General features: G+C 35.3%; 1 protein-coding gene across 1 annotated transcript in view; it reads left to right on the forward strand.

Moving 5' to 3' along the window:
• lrp8 (low density lipoprotein receptor-related protein 8, apolipoprotein e receptor) overlaps positions 1 to 22,540 on the forward strand; it is a 229,223-nt gene that overhangs the window by 126,925 nt on the left and 79,758 nt on the right. Inside the window, exon 4 of the mRNA XM_073851156.1 lies at positions 14,820 to 14,948. Coding sequence (XP_073707257.1) covers positions 14,820 to 14,948 — 129 coding nt within the window. The remainder of the gene's footprint in view (positions 1 to 14,819; positions 14,949 to 22,540) is intronic.

Raw genomic sequence — 22,540 nt, forward strand, 5'->3', positions numbered from 1 at the left:
TACAGCTTATAGGATTTCTGTCATGTGTTTGCCCTAGACATCAATTTAGGGGCGTGCTTGTGTGTGCACACAGACAAGGGTAGCCGATCGCAACGTGCTGTTTTGCTTGATCACTGGCCTTGTGTGTGTTAGTAGTAGCCTAAGCCCTCACAGTCTGAAATCTATTCCATCCCATGGTTTAGTTTCACAGTTTTTCAATATGGTGCGTGTTTGGGGAAACGTGTGTCTTTAAATGTCTCACCACAGACTAATGAAGCTGTAAATGTGGTTTTGCATGTGCATGTGTTTTAGACTGTCATTTGTGCCGGATCAGCATGTCCGCTAACAGCAATGGTGTTATAGTGGCATCTGACGCACTTCATTTGTCTGGACGCACCCCTGCCCACCAGCTTTTTCATCAGCATCTTTCTTTGTTTTTCTGTCGCATCTTTTGCATAAAGTGCCGAGGTGGTACAATTGTATAGTGATGGCAAAAGTTGGTAATACCACTTATTTCATATCCTTATTTTATTTTTTTTATTTTTTTATTTTTTACAAATATGCAGTTCTGTTCTTTAATAATTGTAATTTGTAATACATTTGGATCAGTACGATTTTTAATGATTTTTAAAGAATTCTCTTTAAGGCTGCATTTGCTTGATCAAAAATACAAAAAAAATATATAATTTATTCCTGCGATGCAAAGCTGAAGTGATGCAAAGAATCCTGGTGTCACAGGTTCCAAAACAAAATTAAGCAGCATATGTTCAACATGATAATAAATCAGCATATTAGAATGATTTCTGAAGGATCATTGAAATAATATTTCACAGTATTACTATCTTTCTGGATTTTTGATCAAATAACACCAGTTTTGATTCAAAAGGCAGTATATAATATATGTACAATAAATTATAAATAAAATATATATAAATAATAAATATAAAATAAAATATAATAAATATATATTATATATTTCTTATATACACTACCGGTCAAAAGTTTGGGGTCAGTAAGAGTTGTAATTTTTTTTAAAGAAAGTCTCTTATGCTCATCAGTGCTGCATTTATTTAATCAAAAATATAGAAAAAAAAAGTAATATTGCGAAATGTTATTATAATATAAAATAATGGTTTCTATTGTAATATAGTTTAAAATATAATTTATTCCTGTGATGCAAAGCTGAATTTTCATCAGCCATTACTCTTAAGTGTAACATGATCCTTCAGAAATCATTCTAATATACTGATTTATTACTATATTGGATCTATATTGGATTATTTATTGCAACAGTTGCCCTGCAAAGTATTTATTTAGAAATTGTGATATTTTTTCAGGATTCTTTGATGAATAAAAAGCTCAAAAGAACAGCATTTATTCAAAATATAAATATTTTCTAACAATGTAAGTATTTGCTATCACTTTTTATCAATTTAACACACCCTTGGTGAATAAAAGTATTAATTTCTTTCAAAAAAAATAAAAATAAAAAGAAGAAAAATTTACTGACCCCAAACTTTTGACCGGTAGTGTATATTTATATTTATATAATTTTTGTAATTCATTTATATTCAGTATAACTTTAATTTAATTTAAAATAACCTAAATAACTTTACATTTATTTGAATTTAGTAGAACATTAATTTTGTTGTGAAGGTACAATGACAATAAAGATTTGAACTAAAACTTGAATATAAAAAATACTGAAAAATAATAACTAAAAGTCGTTCTTAAGTCAATACATAAATAAAATTGCAACATAATTTTTTATTCATATACAGTACTGTTAAAAAGTGTTTTTTTTTTTTGAAAGTTGCATTCTTTTCTGAATAAATTAAGTACTTTCAAAAACAATAATATTAATCATAATGGTACCTAACAACTTTACAATAAGGTGTCACTTGTTAACATTAGTTAATGTTTTAACAAACATGAATGAACAGTACATTTATTGCACTGTTTATTTATCTTTGTTAATGTTTGGTAATAAAAATACAGTTTTTCATTCTTAGTTCATGTTAGTTCACAGTGCATTAACTAATGTTAACAAACAGCTTGTGATTTTAATAATGCATTAGTAAATGCTGAAATTAGCATGAACTAAAATGAATAAATGCTGTAGAAGTATTGTTCTTAGTTCATGTTAACTAATGTAGTTAACTAATGTTAACTAATGAACCTTATTGTAAAGTGTTACCATGATAATAATTAATAAAGAAAAATCAAGTTGAAACCAAACCTTTAAACGGTGTGTGTAAATATATAAGTGTGGTACATGGTAATGCCATGATACTTTTAACTTTTTTACCATGATAATAGTCTTTCTTATTTATGTCAGTGTTAAACCGCCATCCATTCATTGTGTGGCATAATATTGTTTCTGATACACTCTTGATTGTATTATACCGTATAGCCATCAAAATGTATAAAACCTTCCCGCCAGCTGATTTTCCCGCTGTCACGAGTCTGTAATGCTTGCTCTCTCTTTCTTGTGTTGTCTTCATTTTCATCCCTTCATTCTGCCATATTTCTTCATCTTCCCCCAACGCTCTGTTGCTCTCTGTCCATTTCTATCCATCTCACTCTGATTTGTATCAGATTTATTCCCTTATGGGTTGAGTGGTGAAGAGAAGTGGAGACACAGGGGAGTTTTATTGATATAAATGGCAGCTCTCTCCTCTCCTCTATCTCTTATGGAATATGGCAGACTCGCACAGTGGATTCGCCTTCCACTTTAATCTTCTCCCTCTGCCTGAATGAATGTAATTGTTGAAATTCACTGTAAAAAATGACTGTGAATTTAACGGTAAAAAAAAACTGTAGAAATGCTACGGTAAAAACCTGTGAAATGGTTAACGGTAAGTTCCCCTTCTATATACGGTGAAGAACTGTGCATGTAATTTTACGGGAGGATACCGTTTTTGGAAATAAAAAAGAACGTAAAATTTACAGTGAATAACCGTAAATTGCCAGAATTCCCTGTTTTTATTTTTTTTTTTATTTGATGTTTTTTTGTTGAAATAACTTTTTCTACTTAGTTTTTTCTTGGCAAGTTTGTACATTAGGGTTGTATGTTACATCTAATGTTATTAAATTAATATTTTTTGCATTATTTCAGTTTTATGTATGTTACCGTGATGGTGTTTAGTGTTTGTCTGAATGACACTGTGCACCTTCTATATATGTTGTTATTTAAAATCTCCTTGTGATGGGCTTTGGTTCATCATGAGATGTCATCACCACCTGCTTTTGGTGGTTATCAGTGTATTACAAAGGTACAAAACAGATTTCAGTACATTACCATTATATCAGTGAAATTTCGGTATTTATCTGTAAATTTAAGTGAAAACCGTAAAATGTAAAACATTGCTACCGTATTTTTTACAGGAACATTCTGGTAACCACAGCTGCCAGGTTTTTACCGTAAATTTTACGGCTTTTTTTTTTACATTGTACCTCTCATCAATTTATTACTTTTATATCATTTTAGGCGTAATTTTAATCAGCTGCTCACCTTATCACTTTGGGTCAATAAAAAGTAATGACAGCGGAAGTCTTTCCCCTTCACCCAAATAGTATTGAGTGTGTATTGATTTGGTGTTATTAGCTTAATTGGTGCAAAGCACCATGGAGACATGTTACTATAGGTTAGCTCTAAGTCCACACCAGTGTTCAGCATGTTTTAATTATTCTGCTGTACTGCTTAGAGGAAAAAATCCTGTTTATAGATTTTTTTTTTTGTCAACTCTGTTTCAACCTACCACATTTATTTCTCTTTGTCCATAAGTGCGACATCTGGTATTGTGGTATGTTTTATGAATTCGCTATGGAGTGGAGATGTGTTGAAGCACTTTCCAATGCAATTTGTTTTCAAGCTATTTTAACTTTAATGAGTTTATGATTATGATTTGATTGTGCGCACATCGCATGTAAATGTTTAGATTGAAACTTTAGTCATTAGAACAGTCGCATTTTTTCTTAATTGCAAATGTTCCTTTGTGAAAATGAAGTATGCTTAATTGTACTGAATATGCACTTGTGCTTCATATTGTAAGGCTTTAAAAATAACTGTTTAAGAATATACTGTTAATAAAATGAAAGACTACCTAAGTGTAAAGATTATAGATGTAGCGATATCAAAATCTCACAATACGATGATAATGCGATATGAAGTCCACAATACGATATTTATTGTGATTATTCAAAAAAAAAAAGACAAATGTAGAATTGGATCAAATTTACAATTTTGTAAATGTGAAAATTAAATGATTCTATTAAATGCATTTTGAAAGTTCAATATTAGGAGCTCCAACTAAGAAAATTTGCCTTGCACTTTAAACTTGAAAACTTCAACTCAACTCAACTCAACTCAACTCAACTCAACTCTCTTTTTATTTGTGATATACTGTCTAAGTATTTTAAATAAGTAAATTACATTTGCACTGGTGTTTTAGGAAGCCAAACAAGTTAGAATATAATAATAACCCTCTGGGTTCTGAGGTGGTTTTGGCGGCCTTGAGAATTTTTTTTGCATTTACCACAAATTGTGCTACAATAATATGTGAGCAAGATGGATGTACATGTTTGCATTTTTTTTTTAAATATGCGTGGTTAGTGTGTTTTGGGAAAATAAATGTAGCTGAAATAATGCCATAAAACCTACTGAATAGTCCTGAAGAAGACTTTTGAGTGATCAGTCTTGTAGGTTAGAATATTTGCTTCAAAATAATGAGAAAATCATCCCAGCTTACTTATTCACAAAAAAAAAGACATGTTTTGTGATAGAAAGAGAATATGCGAAGGAGTGACATTTGTCATGAATATTTAGTGATTTATGCTTGAGAGACAAAGGATTGTGCCCTAATTGCCCATCTGTGTGGCTGTTACTTTGAGGCAGGTAACAAAGAATGTGAGGAGAGTAAAATAATGTTTTTTTTTTGATAATTTGTATTTTTACAACACAGTGTATTCGAAGCATACATAATAAAGGTCAAAGACACATTGTGCACACTGATCAAACCAGAGATGTGTACAGACTTTGTGTCATTCTTGAACACAGATTCTGTTCAGCAAGCGAAACAATCAACCATACCTGATATTTAAGTGTTTGCTGCTTCTTTCCATAAATTCAAGAAAAGAAACCATCATCAGTAGTCATGAAGCTTATTTTACCATAGAATATCAGTGTAGTTAAATATCTGAGATACCCTGTCAAAGCATGGCCCACAACACAACTTTAAAGACCTTTTAAGTTTTTAAAACTACGCTTTTTGCCTGGAATACCTATTGTTTCATATTATCATGTGACCACGATAATATCAAGACAGTGCTATCGTGGTATCACGATATTGATAAATTGTTACATCCCTAGTAAAGATGGTACGCTTTTATAACTATTACTTAACATACTTAAAGGGATAGTTCACCCAAAAATAAAAATTCTGTCATTAATTACTCACCCTCATGTTCAAACCTGTAAGACCTTTGTTCATCTTCGGAACACAAATTAAGATATTTTTTGATGAAATCAAGAGCTTTCTGCTGCATAGACAGCAACACAACTACCACGTACAAGGCCCAGAATGGTAGTAAGGAAATTGTTAAAAAAAAAATCCATGTCAAATCAGTGGTTCAATCGCTTTTTCACAAGAGATGCAATGTTGCAATGCATGCTTATCTTCTCATGTCTTTCTGCTTGACAGTGATGTACAGTTTGTATAGTATGTAAGAGAAATGTAGCACCTCCCCTTAGCTCCACTCAGTCCCTCTTTAAATGTTAAAGAGTCGCCAGACAAATTGATTAGCATAGCAATTTCCTGTCAGGTTAGGACATCAGAATTAATCAGGCTCCCTCATACCATACAAAGCTAAATATGACTGGGAGGTTTCACCATGATAAACTCTTAAATTTCTCCCCCTCTCCCCATCTCTCAGTGAAGGGACATTAGCGAGGCAGTTAATCAAAATCACATTAGCATATAGTACAGGCACCCTTAGATTGTAGTAGCCCAGCCCCACAGGAGCAGCGTGGACAGAATGCTGAAGAGATCCCAGCATTCCTGCTAATGGGATCAGGGCGTTTGGGTTTTAGATGGATTCAGGTCAAACCTGAGCTGATCATTATAGCCTCACACACACACACACATCTGCATCATCGGGTTGTTAAAGTGCATTTTAGTGGCATAAATCAGAATTATGTTCCTTTGTTCAGTGGCAAATGTGTCAATAAAATAGAGACAAGTGGATCAATGGAATGAGACGGTAAAGATCATCCTGATTCCCCACAGATTCAGGCTTTGTGTGAGGCAATGTCGATTGACAGGTTTCACTGACCTCTGTTTACTTCTGTGTGTGCTGGTGACAGCTAGGACTGTCAATGTTAGCATGTTTTTAGCGGCATTAAAGGGATAGTTTACCCAAAAATGAAAATTCTGTCATTAATTACTCACCCTTATGTCATTTCAAACCCTTAAGACTTTGATTGGAACACAAATCAAGATATTTTTGATGAAATCCCAGAGCTTTCTGACTGTGTAAAGACAGCAACGCAGCTACCATGTTTAAGAAAGGTAATAAGGACATCGTTAAAATAGTCAATGTGACATCAGTGGCTCAACCATAATATAATAAAGCTACGAGAGCTTCATTTACGCATATTAAGCTGGGCTATGAGAAAGTATTTTAGCATCAGAAAAAAAACTGTGCACTTCAGCCGCTATATCCCTCTTGAAGCTCTGGGATTGTGGTGCAGAATGCTGCTGGCCTTGACTCTGCTGGACAGAGCTGTATCTGTGGATCAAAAGGGTTCTCCAGAAAGCTGTCGATAAGCATGCCGATAGAGCTGCCTCTTCTTGTTGGGCGGCATGTGAGTGTGCAGCCGTCAGCATTTGTGATAAACGTATATTCATAGAAAGGCCTAGAGGCTCATACTCTGATTAAGAATGACCTTCCCAAGGACTAACACAACTTCTTATAGCTACCTTACCCAAACTCTTCCTCACCAGCCACACATCTTAATAAGGTTTAATGCTCTACTGGTGTAGAGAAGTCAAGTTCGGGTATAGATGTTGTATGACTGGATCTGGCCTTGCCGTCAGCATTTCAGTTCATCCCAAAACATGTTTACCAGAGTTCAGGTAAACAGGGTTATGAGGTATTTAGAAGTGTATTACGTGCTTTTTTTAATCCCAGTTTTAATTACTGAGTTTGAATTCATATAGCAAAACATATTCAAATTTGAAAATGTAATTAAAAAAAAAGAAATTCACACTATAGTTCGAAACTTTGAGGTCTATAAGGTTTTTAAATGTTATTAATAGAAGTCTCTAATGCTCACAAATTCTGCATTTCTGGTCACAAATAGTGTAAAAACAATAATATTGTGAAATATTAGTACAATTTAGAATAACTAGGCCTGGTTTCACATACAGGGCTTAGACTAAGACAGGATTACTCCATAGTTCAATTAGAACAGAAGTCATTTAAAAAAACGTGGCCTAGAAAAAAACATTGCTGGTGTGCATCTTTAGACAAAACGAAAGCACTGATATATTTTAAGATCAGTCAGTGCAAGTTTCTTTCAGCTGAAACGGCTCAGACTTATATTTTAGTCTAGGACTATGCTTAAGCCTTGTCTGTGAAACCGAGGGTTAATGTATTTAAAATGTAATTTATTCCTGTGATGGCAACGCTGAATTTTCAACAGCCATTACTCAAGTCCTCAGTAGGTTTCTTTCATGGACAGAAAGTTGAAAAGAACAGCTTTTATTAAAAAAGAAAGAAAGAAAGAAAGAAAGAAAGTCTTTTCTTTCACTTTTCATCAATTGAATGCATCCTTGCTGAATAAAATTATTGATTTTTAAAAAAATAAATAAATCTTAGTGACCCCAATATTTTGAGCGGTTGTGTATTACTGAATTTATTACTCTCTATATTTATCTAGAAATGCAGTGCCTTTCAAAAGTATTCACTCATTTTTTCCCCGTTTTGTCATGTTGCTGCCTTATGTTGAACTGCTTTAAATTGCTTTTTATCCCACATCAATCTACACTTCATACACCATAAAAAAGCAAAAAACTGTTTTTTAACATCTTTGCAAATTTATTACAAATAAAACAAATTAAATGATTCCATTGCAAAAGTATTCATACCCTTATCTGGGACAGTTAAACTGTTGCTACACTTCAAGTGAAGTTAACCTGTGGCAAATTCAATTAAATGTGTATGATTTGGAAAGGCACACATTTTAATAAAAGGTCTAACAGCTGAAAATGCATATCAGAGCAATGACTAAGGCCAAAAAATAAGGTATAAAAACTGCCTTTAGCGCTCAGAAACAGGATTGCATCAAGCCACACATCTGGGGAAAAATTCAGAAAAAAATCCGCTGCATTGAAGGCTCACAGAAGCATGTAGTCTTTATTAACATTAATGGCAGAAGTTTGAAAACAACCAGGGCTCTTTCCTAGAGTTGGCCTCCTGGCCAAACTTGGCAACTGATGGAGAAGGGCTTTGGTTAAAGTGGTGACCAAGAACCTGATGGTCACTCTAGTTAAGCTCTATGATCATATGTGGAGATACAGGGGTTGGACAATGAAACTGAAACACCTGGTTTTAGACCACAGTTAGTATGGTGTTGGGCCTCCTTTTTTTGGCCAATAGAGCATTTCGTCTTTGGAATTGTCATATACAAGTCCTGCACAGCTGCCAAAGGCATTTTGAGCCATTCTCCTCTTGCAGATCAGGGGTCAGGTCACTATATGATTCTGGTGTAGGAAAATGTTATCTGACTCGCTCCTCCAAAACACCCCAAAGTGGCACAATAATATTCAGATCTGGTGACTATGCATGCCATGGGAGATGTCCAACTTCACTTTTCTTGTTCATCAGACCACTCTGTCACCTGTCTTGCTGTGTGTACTGGTGCATTATCATCCTGATACATGGTACCACCTTCAGAGTACAATGTCTGAACCATTGGGTGCACATAGTCAACGTTCACACCTGTTCTTACTGGTGGAATGTGCAATCAGTGAAGATTGGCCACCAGGCTGCAAAAATATAGCCATGAAACCTCCAACATTATATTGGCCAGTGTTTCAGTTTCATTGTCCAACCCCACAGAGTGGTCTTATGAACAAGAAAAGTGAAGTTGGACATCTCCCATGGCCTGCATAGTCTCCAGATCTGAATATTATTGTGCCACTTTGGGGTGTTTTGGAGAAGCGAGTCAGATGACATTTTCCTACACCAGTATCATGTAGTGACCTGACCCCTGACCTGCAAGAGGAGAATGGCTCAAAATGCCTTTGGCAACTGTGCAGGACTTGTAAATGACAATTCCAAAGACGAAATGCTCTATTGGCCAAAAAAAGGAGGCCCAACACCATACTAACTGTGGTCTAAAACCAGGTGTTTCAGTTTCATTGTCCAACCCCTGTAGAAGGAACCTAAAGAAGGACAAACATCACTGCAAAACTCCACCAATCTGAGCTTTATTGCAGTGTAGCCAAACTCAATCCTCTTTTTAGTGAAGACACGTGAAAACCCATCTGCAATTTACAACAAAGCACCTAAAGAACTCTCCTATTGTGAGAAACAAGATCTGATGTTTCTGATGATTCTCTGATCTTATGAAACTCAATTCCAAGCATCATGTTTGAAGGAAACCAGACACTGCTCATCACCTGCAGAGTACCATCCCAAACGTGTGGTGGTAGCAGCCTCATGCTGTGGGGCTGTTTCAGTAGCAGGGACTGAGGGATATTTATGTGGGAAAAAAATAATTTAAAGCAGTTTAACAAATGGCGGCAACATAAAACATGAAAAAATTAGGGGTTTGAATACTTTCGCAAGGCACTGTTTTGAAAATACTTGTAAAAGCATTTGAGTTGAAGGTTTAAGGACTTAAATAATAGAACATTAGACAGACAGAGCACAAGACTGCACTACACTTGATTTTATAACCTTATTAGTAATGGATATTGAATAGTCAATCCATTATTTGTGAGGTATTCAGATGCTTTTAGCCATATAGGCTTATGTGAACTTCTGATGCATTTAGGTAAATGAGAATGAGAAAGGAGTAATGGAAGACGCTTCAATGCCCACTTAGTCACACATAATCTCACCACTCACAAGAATGCCTGAATTTAGTTGACTGTGAAACTCATCACTCGGACATTATTGACTGAAACCGCTTCCCTAATATAATGTGGTTTGTGCAAAGCTAATGATTATTTCTTTGAGCGTGCTGATGCGCATCTGAGAAATTTCATTTCCCCAGCTTAGATTAACAATGTTACACCCGCACCAAGAAAATCATTTACATTATTAGATAAATATGTTAATCTAATCTCATCCGCTCCCCGTGGTTCTTCCATAACTTCATTTTCCCCGGAGAAATAGCAGTGCGGTCAGGAAGAGTTGAACTGTACACAGAGCACAAGTGGACTGCTTTCTTATTTTGGCTTATTTAAGCTTGATGTTGACTGTGCGCATCTCTGCTTTGTTATTGTAGTTTATCCCGCTGTCAGTCAGTTTGCTATTATTCTCTGAGTTTAGGGCCACAGGCCTTGCGTGGTTGTTTGAGAGTGTCTAATCGTCAGGGAGTGCATCAGTCTAAACTCATATTGAGTCTGTGCTGCTGACCTCTGGCTCATACTGCCTGAGAGAACGTGTTGAGTTCAGTGCTTTCTTACAGTTAAATCCACTGAACATTCATCTATCAGAGCAGTGTGGGTGTTATTCTGATGCTTCGTAGAATTATAGAACAATCAGAGTAAGGTCTTGAGGTAATATTTGCTGGTGGCATATTTTTTTCTTGGTTTGTTAGAATATATTATTTTTTAAACGTTAAACTAAGGATTTATGCTTCATAAAATTAAGGTTGAACCACTGTCACATGGACTATTTGAACAATGTTTTTACTACTTATCTGGGTTATAAACGTGTCAGTTGCGTTGCTGTCTATTCAGGGTCAGAAAGCTCTCAGAATTCATCAAAAAAAATCTTATTTGTGTTCTAAAGATGAACAAGGGTCTTACAGGTTTGAAACAACATGAGGGTAATTAATGAGTGAATTTTCATTTTAGGGTAAACTGTCCCTTTAATGTTTTCATATGGAAACTGTGAGTATTTTCTGTGTAAACTAGAGGAAACCAGGGCTTTATGGGCAGTGAATGAAAAGCCCTGCGGGCACCATAGTCTTCAGGGGTCGCGAGGAGAGAGAGAAGATAAGACAGACTGTGTTTCCCACAAGGCTGTGCTATCTCTAGCAGTCAGCCAGACAGTTAGAATGGGTCATTCAGTTTATTCAGACACATGCTGACAAAGCCAGAAACACACGCTCACACACTCACATGAAAACGCTGTTCAAACAAACCCACTCTGTCACATACATTTCCCTAGTTGCACACCAACAAGCCTTGTGGTGTTGGGTTAAGCTCAGGCCTTAAATAGGACTTTTTTCTCTCTGACAGTCTCAAATCCAATATGGCTTCCACTGAGGACTGGGCCTCAATTTGCAAAGCCACAATGGTCGTGTGCTGATAAAGAGATATCTCAAATGAGATTCACAGCTGTCTTTTTCCCATTTCTTCAGAGTAGGCCATACAATAGTGGAATCCAGTGAGAGACATGCCATTCACGCTTATGATTATAGATAGGGTTCAGGCAACAATGGGCTGCAGACACAGATTCGGGGTGTCAGAGAAGGTGAGAAGGTCTTCATGAATCTTCTTTTATACACTGAAAATTACTCAAAAGACTGAAGAATGGGGATGAGAGAAATCAGTCTGGCTGCTATTGATTTGTAGTTGGTTTCCCAGACATGTAGAGATGTATAATTTATGGAGCTGTCTTGGGAATGCTGTGTGATCTGGGATGAAAGTTGAAAATGTTTCAGTGGGCTTCGGTTTTAGTTAACAATGTGGCTAGTGGAGATGTCTTATTGAATGTGTGTTTGTGTGATGGGGCTTGTCAAGAAAAAAGAAGAAGAAGAAAAAGTTTGACTAAACAGTTTTGCATATTTAGGGGTTTAAGCGCATAGTGCACACCACCAATAACGCCTCCAAGGCTTGCCCCAACCGGCTTGACGGGGTGATCAAAAGTATGAAATCAGTCATAACTCTTAAAACGTCAGCCACAGGTTCAAGTGTCTTATGTCATTGAAATCCTTGACTCATGCCGGACAAAACACATGCCTCAGATTCGATCGTGAGCCTGGCGAAATTTTCAGGTATTTCAGATTTTTTGAAAAAACTGTTTTTGCGAACTTGTCCTAGGTTTTTCACCTGATCAGAAGCTTGGCCACTTTGTGTTGCTATAAGAGGGAAGAAAACATAAAAATGGCTATAACTATGCAACCATTTGTCCTATCAACATGTAAATCGCTGTGGTCTTGGTGCAATGTGCTGCAAATGTCTATAAGGACATTTGTATATCTCAAAAAAACATGGCCGCCATTGGCCATTGAACTTATTAGACAAGGTTAATGGAGGCTGATTGGAACAAAAACTCGGTGGGCCCCAAAGGTCTGTGAAAATAGGCCACTGGGGGGGGGGGGGCAATGTCACATTTGTCAAGGCCATAAACTATTGTACATTGTGCTGTTTTTTGCACATACACAAGGTATTCGTATCATATGATAGATCTCCTCCTTCTGGACAACTTTGACTCTAGAACCACTGCTGTTAATCAAATTGTTTGGTAAATGATTGAGAAGCTGCAAAAACCTACTTTTGCGAACTAGTCCTACGTCAATAATTATCAAAAGAATGTTCTAATTTACCCTTTGGGCAGCTGTAATGGGGTCATTTAGAAAAGGAGCATGTCCAAATTTACCCAAAATCCTATAAAGCCTAAAGGAAAACTTAAAACTTCACGAAACCTGCGTATGCGACAGGTGATTCTAAACAAGCATGCAAACTTATTGTTTCCTTTATTGCACATTACATGACATAGTATTTGTTTGTCTTCAAATTATTTTGTTTTCTGGAGTTATTAGTGCAACAATTTTACAAAAGAAAATCAAAATAAAATTAATTATTTCTTGTGTTATTATAATTGATTGTATTATTGTAATTGTTTTAGTTGTCTTTTGGTGTTTTCAGTTGTAAAAGCATTAAAGTGCTTCCAGGGTAAGAGTTTAGAGAGTACAATGTTCAATACAATGTTCATACGTGTTTATTACAAATTTTCCAGCAGTTTGAAAGTTATTGTATATTTAAATCAATTTTTTTTTCATATGGTTTGTTTTGAATGTGTAATTTAATATTTGTGTAAAAGTTTTACATCGAAAATAATTACAAATTACAAAGCTTTTATCATTTATTTTAGTTTTTCAAAAGAAAGAATTTGCTTTTTATTTTGCAAGGATGAGGTAAATAGATCAAAATTGACAAATTAAGACATTTACAGTGTCACAAGATATCCGAGTTACATAAATGCTCATTATTGTATATAGCATTATATTATAGTTTTATATAGTTAGTTATTATTGTTTTCTAATAACTTTCTATTCACCAAATAATCCTAAAGATGTATAACAAAAATATTAATCTGAAATTTTATAACATTACTGATAAATATTAGCCTGGAAAAATCCAGACCCTAATCTATTAAGATTAAGGGTCTGGGATCGAGCAATGAAAACTGCCTAACTCGAGGGGCGGCACCAAGCATGCATTTGAAACTCTAACTGCACGCAATTGGATAACGCTACGACCAATCACAACAATACACACTTAGCTACCAGCAGAGCTAAATGATGTTTCATTAACAAAGTTCGGGAGAAGCGCGTCAGATGCTTAGCGTAAACATCACAAGTCAATCAGCGCCATAGGTTTAAATACAGCTGACTCACCTCAATTCACTCGATGGTTTATCAGTAAACCTCCACCACCCCATCTCATCACTCCGAGTTCTCGCTACTCCTATTGGGGGGTAACGTACTCTGGGTTCGGGCCACTCCCGAGCTGGGAGCCCTTCACCGGACAGCACGCCAAACATGCACTACTATTCTCCGGCTAATTATATGTAAGCGTGAACTCGTGAACTGATAGATTAAACTCTTGCCGTATCCAGTCGGCAAAACAGCAAAAACGTCCTTCTTGCAAAGGAACGATTCGAGTTTTCGGTTTTCTGTTCCTCTTTTATATGGAAAGCCAAATCTAACTCGTTCATTGTAGCGGCCAAAGCCGTTTCAAACAACTTGTTGTTCATCTGTAGTGACAGCGATCTTTCAAAGTTTACTATATGATTCGGACGTTGCAGTGCTGTCATCATCAGCTTAGCTCGCCTCTGGCCCGCCTTCATCAGATACACCGATTTGATTGGTTCCCACAATTGCTTACGTATTGCAGTAACCTGCATCATTGCTCGATGCCAGAGTGTCTTGCAGAGACGATTCAAATTGTGCTCTCGCGAGACCTCTGGATTTCCAGGGTAGATAAATATATCTCCTCGAGCACCAAATCTAGTGTGATTCCTGAAGGGTCATGTGACTGCAGAAAATATAGCTTTAACATCACATTTTAAGTTATAAAAATATTTGACAAAATTCATGTTTTTACTAAAACAAATTTTTAACAATAGTGTGTATTAGACTTTTCTCCAAAAACATTACAATTCTATAGACCCATACCTTTTAATTGTATTGTATGTCGTGATGATATTGACACCATCTTAGAAAATTAATTTTGTATGAAAATTTGTCATTATGTTGTGCCTTTCAAATGTTGGAACACTATATTGACCAGTGAGCATCCAGGAATGTGCCATTTTAGCAATAGTTGATATTTTATTTCTCAAACATCTCTGTTTGTTGCCTTCACTCACAGGTCGGCAGACATGTCCACCAGAGAAGTTTGACTGTGGTGGCTCCACGAGCAAATGCGTGTCGTTGTCATGGCGCTGTGATGGTGAACAGGACTGTGAAAATGGAGCGGATGAGGAGCAGTGTGCTGCAGGTAAGTCCAGAGAGGGAAGAGAAAGAAAGGGGAAATTGCTAAAAATAGGTCCTGTCTGGATAATGCACAGTCAGGTCTTGGTGCGGTGTATGTGTGTGTGAACTTAATGGAGTGGAGTGGAAGTAGAGTGTGTGTGTGTGTGTGTGTGTGTGTGTGTGTGTGTGTGTGTGTGTGTGTGTGTGTGTGTGTGTGTGTGTGTGTGTGTGTGTGTGTGTGTGTGTGTGTGTGTGTGTGTGTGTGTGTGTGTGTGTGTGTGTGTGTGTGTGTGTGTGTGTGTGTGTGTGAAGCACATGAAACACACCGATGTTTGAAGTTACCGTAGCTGATGATCCTTTCATCATGTCCTCCTGATGTGCAGGGTAAGTTTTACAGAATCCTATGGATCTTAAAAAGAAGTGGGCTGGTTTTTGTTTTCAAACACCCAGCAGTTAGTTCTTGCATTGATAGATTGTCACAGCGGGTGAGAATGAGAATGTGTGTTATGACTATAAATAAAATAGAAATTCTGCTTACACACACACTTTCTTTCTCTCTCTCTCTCTCCTTTCCTCTTTCTCGCATACAAATACGCTTACACGCACAATAATCCGGCTGCCAAATACAGGTATTTCAGTTTAATATTAGATTATAAACCAATATTGATTTTGCTTGGCTCTTTGACATGCGACCTATACAAGCATTGATTCTTCAACTACCTCTTTTATGGAAAGATTATGTATTATACATTTGGCCTTTTAAAGTCCTTCAGGATGTTTATTATTATAACAAACACCTGACGTACTGCTCAAGGGGTCATGAATAAAAGCAAACTCAGCATTTTAAATCCACAGCAGAGCAGCTGAGAATTTAGCTGAGGTTAGTTTGGTATGGCTAAATCGTTTCTGTACTGCGTACTAAGTTACCTGTTGATTATTATAGTATAGTATAGCAGTGTCTATATTGCTGTTTCTGCAGTTTTTCCATGTAATTCTTGTTTGGTTTTTGTTTAGGTTTATTCAAACAGAGAGATCTAGTTTGTGTGTGTAGTTGATTCAAATATTACAATACAATTTATAATCAACAATTTCAAAAAGAAACATTTGCATACACTACCTTTTAAAAGTTTGGGTTCAGTAAGATATTTTAAATTAATACTTTTATTCAGCAAGGATTTATTAAATTGATCAAAACGTACAGCAATGACATTTACACTATTATTATTATTATTATCAATATTTAAAACAGTTAAGTACATTAATTTCAGGATTATTTGATGAATAGAAAGATTCAAAGATCAGCATTTTTATGGAATCAAATGCTTTTGTAACATTATACACTATACCATTCAAAAGCTTGAAGTCAGTGTAATTTATTTATTTTTGGGGGAAAGAAGTTATAGAAATTAATACTTTTATTTAGCAAGGATGCTTTAAATTGATCAAAATTGATAAAGACATTTGTAATGTTACAAAAAAATTCTATTTTAGATAAATGCTGTTCTTCTGAACTCTCTATTAATCAAAGAAACCTCAAAAAATTCTGAGCTGTTTTTAACATAATGATAATAATAATAATAATAATAATAATAATAATAATAATAATAATAAATGTTTTATGAGCAGCAAATCAGAATATTAGAATGTTTTCTGAATGATCATGTGACTGGAGTAATGACACAAAAAAATCAGCTGTGAAATCTGTCACGATCCAGGCGGGGTTGAGGAGTGGAAAATGATGAGGAGAACCGGAGTAAATGAAAATGTAAATGGTTTATTAAATAAAACACTGTAACTAATGCAAACAAACAAAAACCGGGAGTATAAGATGAACACATGAACACAAGCAAACAGAGGTAACAGAATCATTGACGGACAAATGGGGAGTGAACACACAGACTCTTAAATACACTGAAACGGGGGCGTGGTCACTAACAAGATAACAAGGGGGAAATACAAATATGGGCAAGACTGAACTAACTAAACATAACCAAAAGGGGGAGACAAGGACTAAACCATATAAGCTAGAAACATGGGGGGAAAAACACTTGGAAAACATGACAGAACAGGACAATACACAGACATGACTCTGACAAAATCACAGGAATAAATTATATTTTTTAAATTTGTTCAAATAGTAAACAGTTATTTTAAGTAGTAAAAATATTTCAGAAAATTTTACGTTTTTGCTGTACTTTGGATCAAATAAACGCAGGCTTGGTCAGCAGAAGAGACTTCTTTAAAAAAAATCTTACTGTTCAAAAACTTTTGACTGGTAGTGTACAATGCTACAAAAAATATTTTTAAATATATAAATGCTGTTATTTAGGAATTTCTATTCATCAAAGATTGTGGTTTTCACAAAAATATTAAGCAACATGACTATTTTCAACACTGATAATAAAATTAAGTGTTGACATGATTTCTGTAGGATCCTCTTTTAAACTGGATTAACGACATAAAATTCAGCTTTGACGTTACAGGAATAAATTATGTTTTAAAATTTTAAAACTTTAAAAAATACCAATGTCTCAAACTTTTAAACAGTTATATGTACTTCTAAAGTTTTCAGTAAATAATGAAACTTTATCTAAGTGAGACTTTTTTAGATAACCAATTTATTTATAAATGGAATTCCAGGATTTTTAATTAAAAAAAATCATTTGAAATTTTTATATAAATGAATTTAATTGTTCTCAAAGTCTCACGGAACAGAATTAAGCTACGTTGATTTGAAGTTTATAGTGTGACATATTTCAAGAAATTAAACATTGAAATAATATCAGTTTTTATAAATCCAATTAAAACAATCAATAAATTGCATAGATTTAATTTCCTTCTTAAAATTCAATTTTCTTAAAGATTTGTGCATCTATAAATTAGTTACACATTAGTTACAGAAGCTCTCTATCCAGCTTATTTTGCTGCTTGATATTGCCATATTATTTTAATGTATTATCTCAATTATAAAAACTGGTATGTAGCACAAACAGTTTTACAGTTTACTACCCGTTGTTATTCTTCTCATTATTTTCCTATAGTGGCTAATGAAGCAGAAGTCTCGCTTACTCTAACTTCTGCAGTTAACAATAAGGTGGATAGGTTGGTGTTGTATTGCGAATTCAAATGTAAAAATTGCATGTGCATCATTTTACATTGTAAAATCCAAATATTTTGATGAGATCACGCCCTGAACGTAAAGAGGATGTAGAGATTGTGTTTCTGTGTTATATCTACAAAATACATATTTCACAATTGAATTGCCCTGTTGTGTTCATAATATGTAATTATCCTGCCTATTATCCAGCCTAAACATGTGCTTTTCATATCTCCAAACACAGCCAAGCGAAATCTCTTGTCCTTGTGTCACTATGGGCTTACTCTTTCTCTTATACTTAATCATGTAATAATGAAATACAGGACACGTCTTTCAACTCTAGCTCGATCTTTCATGGTTTTCCATTTTCTGACTATTAGCACTATGATTAGCACCGTGACAGCGTTTGTTTATCTCTGTGGATTTATAGCTGTGATTTGCGTGTCGCACGGTCCTGCGCTGAACTGGAAAATAAGAGCATTAACATCGCTGTAATATTTCACTGTGCTGCTGATTATAATTGATTTCCTGCTTGATGTCTGGTCCTAAGACTTCTATTTTTTATTATAGAATAACCTGCAGGACTGCTCCTTTTGATTTATAATTGAAGATGTTAAGGCACTGTCTATGAATACATATTACTCTTAATGCCGTACAGCTCATAACTTCTTTGAAGAATCATGTTTCACAAAAATTACATTTCAAATCCTTTTTAAATCAGTCACCTCCACAGGAACCAGAAGCTCGTCAGTCAGATATGACACAGAAGAGAGAACAGGGAAGATTGTAGTACTTTTGGGATTTTGCTCATTTATTATAAAAAACGTTTAGCCTAAAACTTGGCAGTTTTGCATCTGATGTGATGTAGCTGATTTATTGTAAATTAATATACTACCATTTTTTCTTATTATCATTACAGTCGAAAACACTTCTGCCTAATATTTTTGTTGAAATCATGGGACATTTTTTAGGATTCATTAAATATATAGTTTGAAATTGAAGTTTAAAAAATTTTAATAGAAATCTTTTGTAACATTAAAAATAGGGATGCACCGATCCTTATCGGTTGATAACTTGCGCGTTTTGTCAGTAAAGCCGGTTTTGTAATCAGCGGTAAATGCCATCAGGTGCGTGATTTCACGTTGAGCCGTATATACTACACACAGCCGTTGTTTACAGATGAGCTGCGCACATTCACACTGATAATGAACATTGCTATGCGCAGCTCGTCGGTAAACAACGGCTGTGTGTAGTATATACGGCTCAACGTGAAATCACGCACCTGATGGCATTTACCGCTGATTACAGAACCGGCTTTACTGACAAAACGCGCAAGCTTTATCGACCGATTGGTATCGGTGCATCCCTAATTAAAAATGTCTTTGCTGTCAATTTGGATTAGTTTAATGCATCTTTGCTGAATAAAAGTATGAATTGCATTTGAATGTTTTTTGTTTTGTTTTTTTGTTTTTAAATATCGCTGTTAATTTTTTTTAGGACTTGTTGAGACTTTTTAAGAAAATTATCCTCAGTATAACAACATTATTATGTAATAAGATGTGTTTTACATCTCTGCACAACAGAACAACTGCAAAAATAAAATCAGCAAGCATCAAAACATTAACAGCATAATTTATTCATGCTGCAGTTGCAAGCTGGGAAGTTGGAAATCAGCAGAATTGCTCAGAGTTTGCTCAGAAGCCTCTGTTAGGCTATTGGAAGAGCATTTGGAGAAAATTAGTTGGTGGTGATATTAAGATTCAAGGTTCTTCGCAATTCTTGGGATCTTGTAAACTGGAAAAAAAACGTAATAGCCTTTTTACATATATGTAATTCTAAAAACATATCACTGATTTAGTGCTTTCATTCGCTGAATAGGGCGGAAGTACAGACTCCACACATACATCTAAAACCTTGTGCACTCGCAAAGTTCCTTTGCAGTGTACTAAAGGTTGGAAGATTTACATAAAACATATCTTGGGGAGTCACAGACATGAATAATATACCTCCTAACATCACATTCCCATTTTTGTAGAAGAAAGGCACTATTTGCCCTCAAACTCAGCTGTGTCCTTTTCCTCTCTACTCTCTCTCTCTCTTTTCTTTCTTTTCCCTCTATTACCTTAATCTCCAGATACACTGTGAAGGAAGCTTTTAAGTATAAGTTATTATCAGTAACCTGCATTAAAAATGCACAATCAAAGTGCCCTTTGCTCTTGTGGAACCCCTATGAAGGAAGTTTAAAAGGTTTTAATTTCTGAATCTGCGTTTGGGCAGAAAGAGGAACCCCTGCTGAGGCAGAGCTGCGGCGTTTAGCTCATTATAAGGGAGGAGTTCCATGACGCCAGGGAAAAAATCATTGAAGCCTCGAACGTGTGAAGTTAAATTGCTGGTTGCATATATTCTTAATAATAAATGCGCATGTTTGTGTTTATTAGGTGCAATGGCATGTAAACACAAACATGTACTTTTTTTCTTTATATTTCACAGTTTTGCTTGAATTTCAAAACTTTGAACTTCATTTTGTTTTGTCATCCTCATGTGATCCAAGATGTATGTCTTTCTGTTCTTCAGTCGCAAAGAAATTAAGGTTTTTGAGGAAAACATTCCAGGATTTTTCTCCATATAGTGGACTTCAATTGTGGCTAATGGGTTGAAGGTCCAAACTGCAGTTTCAATGCAGTTTTTAAGGGCTCTACACAATCCCAGTTGAGGAATAAGGGTCCTATCTAGCGAAACGATTCGTCATTTTCTTAAAACAATAAAAACGTATATACTTTTTAATCACAAATGCTGGTTTTGTACTAGCCCGACGCATTACCCGATGCTGCCATGACGTAGGCAGAACCGACCCAGTGTTTACAAAGCGAACGTGCAAAGAAAGTCAAATGCTTTTTACAAAAAAAGGGTAAAACAACCTTTTGTCAGACAATTTGAAGTTGGAGAAGAAAATTAGATTTTTTTTTACACCCTGTCCTACCTTTTTGAACCAAAGTACACAGACAAAGAACTAACGTTTCAGCATAATTACGTTATATGTAAAGACACACATATATATAGCAGAGCTAGTGCAAGATGAGCATTTGTGTATATAAATTGTATTTCATTTTTTTTTTTTTTTTAGAAAATGCAGATCGTTTTGCTAGATAAGAACCTTACTCCTTGGCTCTGATCATGTAGAGCCTTTTGAAGCTGTATTGAAACTGCAATTTGGACCTTCAACCCATTGGTCTCCATTGTCCACTATACGGAGAAAAATCCTAGAATGTTTTCCTCAAAAACCTGAGTAAATCGGTTTTATTCTGGAAGTGAACTTCTCCAGAACTCACCCGTATTTCATTCCAAACCTCTATGCCTTTCTTCTGTGGAACACAAAAGAAGATATCTTGAAGAACGTTTTGGTAACCACTGACTTTCATTGTATGAGACGTTTCTCAAAATATCTTCTTTTATGTTCCACAGAAGAAAGTCGTACCGTTTTGGAACAACATCAGGGTGAGTAAATGATATAATTTTAGTTTTTGGGTGTACTATCCCTTTAAAGTTCATATGAAGAATTATAACTATACTAAAATTACCCCATGCTTTGCTCACCCTCAAGCCATTCTAGGTGTATATGACTTTCTTCTTGATGAATACAATTGGAGTTATATCAAAAATGTCCTGGCTTTTCCAAGCTTTATAATGGAAGTGAATGGGTGTTAAGTTTTTGAAGCCCAAAAAAGTAGAGCCATCCATCATAAAAATCTCCAGGGGCTTAATAAAGGCCTCCAGAAGCGAATCAAAGTTTTTGTGTAAGATTTTTTATATTAAAGTTTTTTAATATAACTCTAATTGTATTCTTCAGAAAGAAGAAAGTCATACACCTAGAATGGCTTGAGGATGACTAAATCATGGGGTAATTTTCATTTTTGGGTGAACTATAGCTATAATGCTCTCACTGAGCCATAATGTTTTAGGTCACCCCTAGAGCACAGGACTGCTGGGAAAATCTGTTGTCAAAATATGTGTCAATTAATTCAAGCCATGTTCCTAAGTTGATTTGTTGCACTGCACCTAGACAAGAAAAGCAGATATCTCACAAGCTGACAGTTTCCAAAAATGCCACTAAATGTTCAGTTCGGTCCTGTACTCTACCAAGTGAAGTGTCACAGGATGTGATTGTCACTCTTGTGAACTCTTGTGCGGACAGAACAAGATTAAGTTCTCAAACAGAAGAGTGGCAACCATATTTATCTGCAGTGTGTTCATGGCAATTAAAAATGGATGACTTCCAGTCACTTTGTCACTGCAAATGTGTAAGCATGTCTTTAAGGGCTATCTTTTTTTCTAAGAATAAAGATCATTTTTATTGCTGCCTCTCAGCCCTTTGTATGTGTATATTAAATGCTGGAGTGTTTATGTTTTATGCTGTAATATAATTGGATTTTAATTATCACAGTTAGATTTGTGTCACGCTGAGGGTGATATTACCCTTGAGATCTTTTCTTTATCTCATTCTGTGTCCCTACTTCTGCCTC

This window comes from Garra rufa, chromosome 12, assembly GCF_049309525.1.
Source record: "Garra rufa chromosome 12, GarRuf1.0, whole genome shotgun sequence".
NCBI classification, from domain to species: domain Eukaryota; kingdom Metazoa; phylum Chordata; class Actinopteri; order Cypriniformes; family Cyprinidae; genus Garra; species Garra rufa.